The 11,716-nt window shown below is 41.9% G+C and overlaps 1 protein-coding gene across 2 annotated transcripts in view; it reads right to left on the bottom strand.

The window, feature by feature from the left end:
• Nucleotides 1-10,557, bottom strand: part of SH2D4A (SH2 domain containing 4A) — a 151,733-nt gene extending 141,176 nt beyond the window's left edge. For both annotated transcript variants that reach the window (XM_073543255.1, XM_073543245.1), the window contains exons 1-2: nt 10,466-10,557; nt 3,216-3,575 (exon numbers count right to left, since the gene is read on the bottom strand). In XM_073543255.1, the coding sequence (XP_073399356.1) occupies nt 3,216-3,396 (181 nt within the window). In that variant the 5' untranslated portion in view covers nt 3,397-3,575; nt 10,466-10,557. The remainder of the gene's footprint in view (nt 1-3,215; nt 3,576-10,465) is intronic.
• Nucleotides 10,558-11,716: the final 1,159 nt, after the last annotated feature.

The raw sequence follows: 11,716 nt of genomic DNA on the forward strand, positions 1-11,716 counted from the left end.
AAAACGCATACAAACGCAATAAAAACGCTGCGTTTTTTTCATGCATGCTCATAAAAATGCTTGAAAAAAACGCAGCAGTTGTATGCTTTTGTATGCGTTTTTTCAATGCGTTTTTTTGCGGGAAAAACGCGCTGCAAAAAAAAGCAAGTGTGAAACTAGCCTAACTGTGGTTTTTCACATCTTTGGGAGTTCAAATTCCCTGGCTACACGCAGGCCTGATTACTGCCACACCTCTTCTAAATCAAGAAATCACTTATTAGGACCTGCCTGACAAAGTAAAGTAGACATAAAGAATCCTCAAAAGCTAGACATCATGCCGCGATCCAAAGAAATTCGGGAACAAATGAGAAGCAAAGAAATGGAGATCTATCAGTCTGGAAAAGGTTATGAAGCCATTTCTCAGGCTTTGTGATATTGGCTCTCACTGTGGTTCTCTGGAGTCCCAAATAGCAAAAACATGGAACAATGGTGAACCTTCCCAGAAGTGGCTGACCGACCAAAATTACCTCAAGTGCAGGGACGACTCATCCAAGAGGTCATAAAAGAACACAACAACATCCATCGAACTGTAGGTCTAACTTGCCTCAGTTGAGGTGAGTATTCATGACTCCATCACAAGAAAGAGACTGGGCAAAAATGGCCTGCATGGCAGAGCTTGAAGACAAAAACCACTGCTGAGCAATAGTACATAAAGTTTTGCCAGAAAGCATCTTGATTATCCCCAAGACTTTTAGGAGCATAATCTGTGGACTGACGAGACAAAAGTTGAATTTTTAGAAGGTGTAGGTCCCATTACATCTGGCGTAGAAATAACACAGCATTTCAGAAAAGGTATATCACTCCACGCCTCTGGGAGTGGGAGGCATGAAAATTCAATACATTAATGAGCGGGACGACGTGATCACTCGGCCGGAAGGGCTGCTGGCGCCGGAACAAACGAGATGAAGCAAGGGCACGCAGGCAAGGTAAGTAGAATGTGTGCTGGAAGCCGGCGGCTGCGGCTGTCACTGTGCGATATTACAGAGACATGAATATTCATTTCTCTTTAGCAGTGACACAGGCGTCAACCTCAGTCGCTGGCTCCTGCTTCTGTGACCCGCTGCTCCGCCACTCTGCCTCCCACACCGTCTTTCTAAGACAATTGACTCGTGTTTAAGCCGAGGGTGGCATTTTCAGCACAAAATAATGTGCTGAAAAACTTGGCTTATACAAGAGTATATTCGGTAAGTGTGACAGACATGCAAAAGATTATGAAATATATTTAAAATGGGATTTTTCATTAAAATGAACACATAGCACTGTGGCGACTCCTGGAGTGGACCCTCTGGGTCATGGCACCAACCCACCCAGGGCGAGCTGACCTAGTGAGCACCACCTCCTATACAGGGAGTGTCAGAGGCAAGCCCAAGGGGGTAAGGTACCACGACTGCTTGAATCAGGTAGCCGGCTCACAGAAGACACGAGTGAGTGTGTCTAGCAAGGTGCAACAGGGAATGTGCAGAAAACAAGAGTGTGCAAAGCATGGACACAGGGGTACGCAAGGTACAGGACAATACAGAGCGAGTGTACGGAGGTACGGAGGGTTCAGGACAGTACAAGCGTGTACACGGGAGTGCGCTAGATACAGGACAGTGCAAGGCGAGTACATGGGAGCACTTATGGCGCGCACGGGTGAGCAAGCCCCAGAGCGAGCAAAGCAGGGCGCGTGCAAGGAAGGACGCTAAAGTATAGGGTTAGGCAGAGCACAGGACAGAGCGAAGGTACGGAGCATGTGCTAGGAAGCACGGCAAGGCAGAGTACAGGAATAGAGCACAAGGCAGAGTACAGGCACAGAGCACAAGTCAAAGGACCCGAGTACAGCGCACAGCCAAGCCAAGAGACAAAGCCAGGAAGCACAACAATAATCAGGCACCTCCCATAGGAAGAGGTAGCATGATATAGCACATGAGCACTTGGCCTTCCGGGTCAGGTCCTCCAGGACCATAGAGAGGACAAGACTGGAGACAACGCTGAGAAGAGCGCGCGTGCACACTGGGAACATAGCGCAAACATGGGACTAGGTGAGAGAGGTGCGCGTGTGCACCTGATGGGACCCCCGGAGCGGCCGTGGCAGGCGACACCAGACCTGGGGTCCCGCCCCAAGGTGAGAGCAACGTGACAGGCGGAGTGACAAGCACATATCAGATCTATTACATACTACACTGACTGTCATTCTAGCTACAGTAATTATTCCTGTAAATACCTTTGAACAACCCTTTGCTAAATACACAGTATTTACTTTTAACTGACTTCCTGTTTTTCGGTCATAATTGGCCCTTTATGAGTCACTTCCACAAACAAATAGGACATTTTTGTTTTTAGGGACTATTTTGTGAAGATGATAGCTGCTTTGATGGATTCCATGTTAAATTTAAACAGTACTTAGCTGATAAAGATTATCAATCTATGAAACGAATGGTAAGTTTTTACAGTGTACAAATAATTGAATGTAATATTTCATATGTATTTTATATCTTAAAAAGAGCAAAAAAAAATATTCAAAAACTTTGCGAAAGAATGTTTTCGAACATATGGAGCCTTACAACCAATGTAGCCATTTCCTAATGTTGGAAGATATCTCTAACGAAATGTGAATTTGGTGTGAGTTTTAATACCGTGGGTGTTATCCTTTGTAACTGCCACTACTGTCCTGACAGTGACTATTTTAACTTAAATTTGAGATTGCGTCTTTCACTGGCAAAATAAACAGCAAAGATTTAGTGTAGTGAGAAATAACCTGAAAGAAGTACCGTATTTTTCGGATTATAAGACACACACCCAATTTTTGAGGAGAAAAGTAGGAAAAAAACATTTTTCTAATAAAATGGTGGTGCTTCTTAGAATCAGTGCGTCTTATTGCTTATTGGGGGTGGTGGCTGCGGTGAAGCGGGGTCTCAGAGTCACTTCTGGAGGAGGCAGGAGTGGGGTGATGCTGCAGGCCACAGGCTGGGATGAGGGGGTGTTCCAATGTGCAGCGTGCCGCTGCAGGTGTCCGGTGCTGCGGGGTTGTCCGGTGGTGCTGCCCGATGCTGCTGCAGGTGTCTCCGGTGTTTCTGCGGGTGCCCGGTGGTGCTACGGGGATGTTCAGCGGTGCTGCCTGATGCAGCTGCGGGTGCATCTTATAATCCAAAAAATACGGTATATGCAGTGAACATTGTATCTATTTTAGCTCTTACCTTTTTTTGGCTTGTGATTTTTTTGTAATTTTTCATTCTGTTCACATTTTGCTTCCCTCTCTTTCCACCTTCTTACTTGTTCTTCCCTCATCTTAAAGAACAAGATCTGTTTCTGTTCTTCACTAAGTTCCGCCAGAAGTTCTGGATCAATGTACATATCGGCTAATATTTGTTTAAGCATGGCTGCTGTCACTTATGAACACTTTTTAAATCGAATCCTTAAATGATAATTCCAAAAGGTGTCTGTTATATTCCGGTGGAGTTAATTATAAATAGAGAATGATGTTTCCCATCAAAAGATGAAGCTATGCGTGCATAATATGGCATCCATGACAGAGTATTATTATAACATATTCATTCCTGAAAATATAAAAAAAATGTTATTGCTACATGATAACATTTTAAACGATAAAAAATAAAGGGATTGGGCACAGTTTTGAAATTAAAGGGAACCTGATAGCTATACATGGGCAGCACATATCAGATACTTGCTGTATGATTTTAGCCATGCATGTCTGACTCACACTTTGGAAGTCACTGGGGTCCAAGCCACTTGGGAGACTAGTTGTTGACAGTATTGTCCCCAGCTGCGGCCAATTGTTGACAGGTCTCTCCCTATATTTCCATGCCAGGAGAGACCTGTCAGTCAAGGGGAGTGGGTGGGGAGAAGCTGCTGAGGACCCACCTGTCCTACTAGTGTCCCAGCAGCAGCTTGATCCCCAGCGGTGTTTCACAGTCAAACATACCTGAGTGACATCATCTAGCGCAGGGTTCCCTAACTACAGTCCTCAAGGCCCACCAACAGGTCATGTTTTCAGGATTTCCCTTGTATTGTACAGGTGATGCAATTATCACCTGGGCAATACTAAAGAAATCCTATCTGGAGTTGGGGAACCCTGATCTAGCCAATACTGATACATGCTGCCCACAGATTGGGCAGCATGTATCACCTGTCCGGTTCCTTTTAAGACAGGGTTCTGAACGATAGGACCCCCAACAAACCAGAGAACGAGAAGCTGAAAATTAATGATTTTTCATGCTCACCCCCACTCCATATATTCCCTATGTGACTGCCAGAGTACTAAATTTGGCTTTTCCAGCAGTCCCATAGTGAATAGGTGGAGTGGAGGTGCAAATGCTTGACCTCAGCTCCATTCAGATCTTCAGAATCCTGTATTTGGGATCGTCGGGGCTCCCAGTAGTCAGAACTCCTAGCAATCATGAAGTTATCCACTTTGCTGCAATAGGGGTTAACTTCAAAACTTGCCACAAACCCTTAAAGGCAAAATGTAGCTTGGCATCATGGTGTTGTACCTGTTGTCTCTTATAAGATTATAGTGTACAAAATTTATAAATGTGTCAGACAGAAATCTATCATGTAAAGTGGCAGATTATGCTGACAGACAATTTCTACCAAGTGTTACTAGCTCAGCCACTCCTCTCCAGTGTGCAGTGTTTGCTAGTTAGGAGAACGAAAGGCTAAAACTGACATTGGAAGAAAACAGCATTCATAAAGCAGTAATCCTTAGACATGTCATTTCCAAACCCTTTTACTTTGGATTATGGGTTGTCTGTGTATAATTGCTGACCATTACAGATAAATATATCACAACATAACAGCATGTAACACAAAAAAGTACTATAGTTATAGCCATGAGTTAACCCTCTCTTTTTCCAGTCATCGCTGCACCATATCAAAATAGCTTTAATTATTAGTCAAAGAAACTAAGAAAGACCATTTGGTCAAATACTCATATAATGATACTCTTATATCATGACTCATTGGAAGATCAGAAATCAAAAGACTTGCAAGTAATATGAATATTTTATAATATGCATCCAAGAGGAAATTTTAGAAAACTCAGAATGTACCTGTGCCTAAAATACTAAGTAGAGTTTGTGACAGCTTATTAACAGGATATATGAACTTGTTAATTATTGCTTGTTGGATAAGATAAAAATCTTATTTTTGATCTGTTAATTTTTATGTGTTACTATGGTTTTTTGTTTTTATTTTTTTTTTGTTTTTGGGGGCAATAAAATTACAGATCTACTACACCTAATTTGGTATATCTGGTTTAAATTCTGATTTTAATCTGCTTTATTTCAGAAGAAAACCCTAATAGAAAGGCAAAAGGCAACCACCTCAAAGCAGTTTTGTTTTTCTCTTGCTCTGGATGAACACACAAAACTATATAAAATGCCATGACCATAAAACATTTCTCTGTCTCTTCTCTCCACCTCGTTCTCGAATATATTGAAGAAAAAATTGAAAAATCTATCAAAAACAAAAAAGGATTCTGATGGAGAAACACTAAAAACCACACATGAAATACACCAAGATCTAAGGGAACAAAAGGAGCTTGTTCTCGTTGATTGAATCATTTTCTGTGACCTTTATGAAATGTATTTACACCAATTTAGGCCCACACTACAGCCCTAGATCAAACCGCTTCATACAACATAACTTAATAATAGCAACTTGATATTGTAATATTGTAATTGAATTATCCCAAAAAAAAATACCGTATTTTTCGCTTTATAAGACGCTCCGGATTATAAGACGCACCACAATTTTTGAGGAGAAAAATAAGAAAAAAATATTTTTTAATAAAATGGTGGTGCCTCTTATAATCCTTGCATCTTATTGCTTACCGGGGTTGGTTGATTTCAAATCTCATCTCTCGAGAACTGGGTCCCGAGATCCCATCTGCGCACGCGCCGGCGGCCATCTTTTTACCGGCACACAGGGAACTGAGGAAATGCCGGGGCTCTGGCCTGTCGCACAATGTTGGCAGAGCCCCGGGCATCGACGGGCACACAACGCGGCACCGGACACACCCGCAGCAGTGGCCAGCAACTGCCGGACGCCCCCGATCACAGCCTAGGTAAGGCATGTCCGCTTTGTAAGACGCACCCCTGTTTTCCCCCCAAATTTTGGGGGAAAAAAAGTGCGTCTTACAAAGCGGAAAATACGGTACATAAACTATAATACTATAACATCTATCATGTAGGCTTTTTAAATAAATAATGGCTTGTTGTTATTGAAGGATATAAGTCTTAGTGTCTCGTTTCAAGCACAAAATTTTGTATATATTTTCAGAAAATGAGAAATGATCAAAAGAAGAAAAAATGCAGTGCTTGCAGATCTCAAATAATGCTAAGAAAACAAGTTCATAATAATTTAGAAACAACAATACTAATGTTTTAACTCAGGAAGAGTTCAGAAATCAATATTTTGTGGAATAACCATGATTTTTAATCACAGCTTTCATGCGTCTCGGCATGCTTTCCACCAATCTTTCACACTGCTTTTGGGGGACCTTATGGCACTCTTGGTACAAAAATGTAAGCAGTTCTTCGTTTGATGGCTTGTGACTATCCATCTTCCTCTTGATTACATTCCAGAGGTTTTCAATGGGGTTCAGGTCTGAGATTGGGCTGGCCATGACAGGGATATGATGTGGTAGTCTTTCATCCACACATTGATTGACCTAGCTGTGTGGAATTGCGCATTGTCCTGCTGGAAAAAATAGTCCTCCGAGTTGAGGAACATTGCCTGAGCAGAAGAAATCAACTGTTTTTCCAGGATAACCTTGTATGCGGCTTGATTCATACGTTCTTCGCAAAAATTAACCTGCCCAATTCCTGCCTTTCTGAAGCATCCCCAGATCATCACTGATCCTCCACCAAATTTCAGAGTGGGTGCAAGACACTGTGGCTTGTACGCCTCTCCAGGTCTCCGTCTAACCATTAGACAACCAAATGTTGGGCAAAGCTGAAAATTAGGCTCATCAGATAAGATTACCTTACTTCAGTCCTCTATGGTCCAATCCTTATGGTCTTTGGCAAACTTCAGCCTGGCTCTCCTTTGCTTCTCATTGATGAAAGGCTTTTCTCTACCTTTACATGACTTGAGCCCTGCCTCTAGGAGCCTGTTACGAACTGTTCTTGCGGTGCACTTCACCCCAGCTGCCATTTATCATTCCTTTTGTAGGTCACTTGATGTCATTCTGCGGTTGCTGAGTAACATTTGCATAAAATGACGGTCATCTCTGTCAGTGGAGAGTTGTTTTCGCCCTCTGCCGGTCTGTAGCTTTGTTGTCCCCAATGTCTGCTGCTTGACTTCATTGTAATGGACTGACATCTTAGAAATTTTAAGGATGGAGGCGACATGACGCGCACTGTATTCCTCTGCTAGTAAAGCCAGAATTGAGCCCTTCTTTTCCTCACCCAAGACTTTTCTTTTCAACTCCTTTGGTATGGTTAAAAGTTATTTTTTCATTCCTGTTAGTTTTGGGATATTACTAGCACTTGTTTTGCCATCCAGCTTGTCCTATTGCAAGAGGATTGTGAACACCAGAGCAGGGCTTTTTATACTTTCCTTTGTTAAATAAGATTTGGTTCAGGTGATCACCTAATCAGAAGCACATTAAGTAGAATCAGGTGTACTCTGGTTGGAATTCAACTGACACTGGAATGGAATGGCTGTCAGACATGTAGAGAAGCTGATTTTTATAAAATTGTCCAGTGGTCTCTTAATTTTTGCCGGAGCTATATATATTTTTTGCCAAAAATACAGCGGAAATGTCATGCCACTGTATCAGCTGTTATTCGCTCTTGTGGCACCCAGATGTAAACATGGAACAGAGCTGCACTTTGCAGGTCTTTTCAATTTATAATGGTCGCAGGCAAGTACTGCATATCTGATCCAATGCAGCACCTTTCAATGATTATATTTTGTTGAAGCTGTAAATAATAATAGCCGATCAGTGGAGATGCCGGATGCTGAATCCCCACTGATTTGGGAACTGTGGGGACCATCATATTGTGTAGTGGGGGCTACTGTGGGGGATTTCATACTGTGTGGAGAGGACTACTGTTTTGCCACCATACTTTGAAACTTTGGAGGGTAATCTCATAGCATGTGTTTGAGATTAGTGTGAGACCATCACACTGTGTGGGTGAATCATACGGTTTAATAGCACTATAGATAGAGGAAACATATCGTGTGGGGTACTGTGGGTGTATCTTACAGTGTGTGGGATGAATTGGATGAATTTTTGGGGCATACTCTATGTGATTGATGAAAGGGGTATTGTAGTGAGTAAGAACACTAAGGAGATTCAAGAGGGTCAAAATTCCTGTGTAAAGGCGAAAAGGCACACCATTTGTCATGGCATCACCACGATCTTACAATGGGCACGTGCACAGATGTACTGTGCATGACTAGGCCCGAGACATCTGTTCACATGCGTGTAAGGTCCCAGACATGTGCAATGATGTCCCAGGCATCATTGCCACCGGAAGTGCAGGCCTAGAATGAAGATACCTGAATTTTCAGTGCCTGACGGCAATGAGAAGACATGGCAAGGAATGTACGGGGGACAGAGAGCAGCGGAAGTGAGCTTTTTTTTTTTATTTTTTACATCTTATCTTTAGTTCTCCATACCCGAAGCACAAAAAGAATATGAGCCTTAAGCCACTAACTATAACTGAACTGTAATCTCTTATTTTCTACACAGAGCTGATACCTATCACTATATGATCACTGTATGGTGGTGATATCAGTCATGGTCTTTGTATATAGATTTTTTTTTCAGTAACAAACTAACAACATTAACATCTGCTGAGTTTCCCTTTAAACCACTGCAATTAGGGAGTGCCATTATCTTTGGAAACATGGCTACCTAAGTGAGGGGCCCACTCAGATAAGTTTTGCCAACCACCCCCTTATTGAATCCCTGGCTATACCCCTGGTCAGACCACAGAAAGTTGGAGAGTAGGGTCACTTAGTGTATAAATGTAATTATCTCACCAACACTTTGATGACTCAATAACCTAGGCAAGACAACTTCATGAAGGCATTAATTCACCAAACACATTGCCAAGCATGAATAAAGCACACGTCTCCTCTATTCTGGAGCATGTGTTCTGTTGGATGACAAATTATGCTTCTCTTTCTGACAGTATGATGGACAAATCTGGGTTCAGTGAATCCCAGGAGAACATTACCTGCCTGACTCTGTCGTGCCATCTGTAAAGTTTGGTCTAGGAAGGACATTGTCATGAGATGTTTTTACAGGGTTTAGCCTAAGCTCCATTGTTCTAGCGAAGGGAAAGCTTATTGCTTCAACATACCAAGACATTTTGGACAATTGTATTCTCCCAACTTTATAGAAACAGTTTGGGGAAGGTCCTATTCTGTTCCAGCATGATGGTTCCCCAGTGAACAAAGCAAGGTCCATAAAGAAGGCATTCTTGGGTGAGTATGCTGTGGAAGAACTTAATTGACCCACACAGAACCCTGACGTTAATGCCCCTGAAAACCATTGGGATGAACAAGAATGGAGATTGTGAGCCAGCTCCTCTGTGTCTTCAGTGTCTAACCTCATAAATGCTCTTCTGGATAAATGGGCAAAACTTCCTATAAACACACTCCAAAATCTTGTAGAAAGCCTTCCCAGAAGAGTGGAAGCTGTTATAGTTACTATTACTAAGGGTATGGGCAAGCTGCATATTATTAACTAAGAATTTAGAATGGGAAGTCATAAAAGCTCCTGTAGGTATAATGTGAAGGTATTGCAAAACTTCTGTCCATATGTGTTGCTGCACAGCACATTTGCACTAATGCGTCTCAGCACTTACACAAGAATGAGAATTTAGGGAATGTTAATAGATTGTTGAAGAGATATAGAGTGCTCTCAGTGGGAGAAACAAAATAGGAATCTTGTGGGTGTGATACCTTTTAATGGTTAACAAAATATAATGAATGATGTTACAAAGCAAGCTTTCAAGACTGCTTACATCACTTCAGACTTTTTTTCTGTTTAACTAGATTGTTGAAGTTACATACTTTTCTGTTAGATACACCCCATATTAAACTACATCTCACAGTAGAATTCCAGTATTACATTGGCAAAAGTTCAGAACAATACGAATCAACAGAATGGGCGAGGCCTCTCCACTTACCTCTCACAGAATCAGATTCACACAAGTCAGAATAGAAGTCAAGATTAACTCGGCTAATCAGACAGTTAAAAAGAGCTCGGGCTTTAAGTCTGACACGTTACATAGAAGACACTTCTAGCATGCATTGATCCATGAGATGCATCAAGGACTTGCTATTTAGTATGAGCAGTTTTAAGTAGAAATGTATCACTAATGAGCAAACAATTGTCTGGTAAGCAGGAGTGCACGCTAACGCATATGTCAAAGTTCTTAGGAACACACTAAAGTGTTGCACTTACCAGACCTTCCTTTGTTCTGTGAGCAAAATTCTGTCACTGACAATACAATCTCAGCACTGAGGAAGCACACAGGAATCCTGTCATTAGACTTGCAAGGCTGGGCAAGAATACCTTCAATATACATATCCCCGCCCCTAAAACAAGGCTTGTAGCAGCTATCACTATCGTACGTTGTCGTTTTAGTCATAGGCACCACCTGGTGTTTGATTGTGGTATTACAATGTTTACTAAACCATGCAAATGACATGATATTTATATAATAAATATTTCTTATGATTTGCCTATGTAGCACCATCACATTCCACAGCGCTTTACAGACATTATCATCACTGTCCCCATTGGGGCTCACAATCTAAACTCCTTATCAGTATGTCTTTGGAGTGTGGGAGGAAATCGGAGAACCCGGGGGAAACCCACGCAAACACGGGGAGAACATACAAAGTCCTTACAGATATTGTGCTTGGTGGGATTTTAACCCGGGAGGACCTCAATGCTGCAAGGCTGCTGTGCTAACCACTGGGACACTAGTAAATAGCCTGTCTCATGACAATAACTTAATAGAATACCAATAGCATCCACTTCAGGGCAGAGTTCTTAGCACTTTGATTTGGGTGGTAAAGAGGATGATGAAACAAGAGCAGCTGAGACAAGCATGCAGGATAGCGGGAGCTCAGTACAGTGCATGGCGTATGGTAGAGAAAGGTGCAGGGGTGGACATATTGCCTTTGCAAACACCAAAATGAATAATCTCACAGTAGCGATATATCGTGGAGAATTATCCACAAGAAATCTGACCCAGAGATTAGTCAAAAAAGAGCAGGGAGAGGCAAATATAAAGTGCTCTCAAATATAGCAGATTTATTATACATACATGTGAATATTGGTCACAAACAGGTTGGCTAAAATACACTGAGAATACCAATACAGAGCTGTGCTGGAACCTATATTCACTCTCACGTCACTCAGACATACAGTAGAATTAACATATACAGTGGGGCAAAAAAGTATTTAGTCAGTCAGCAATAGTGCAAGTTCCACCACTTAAAAAGATGAGAGGCGTCTGTAATTTACATCATAGGTAGACCTCAACTATAGGAGACAAACTGAGAAAAAAAAATCCAGAAAATCACATTGTCTGTTTTTTTTTCATTTTATTTGCATATTATGGTGGAAAATAAGTATTTGGTCAGAAACAAGCAATCAAGATTTCTGGCTGTCACAGACCTGTAACTTCTTCTTTAAGAGTCTCCT

Source organism: Dendrobates tinctorius, unplaced genomic scaffold, assembly GCF_039654945.1.
Source record: "Dendrobates tinctorius isolate UK_male_01 unplaced genomic scaffold, ASM3965494v1 ptg000011l, whole genome shotgun sequence".
NCBI lineage: Eukaryota > Metazoa > Chordata > Amphibia > Anura > Dendrobatidae > Dendrobates > Dendrobates tinctorius.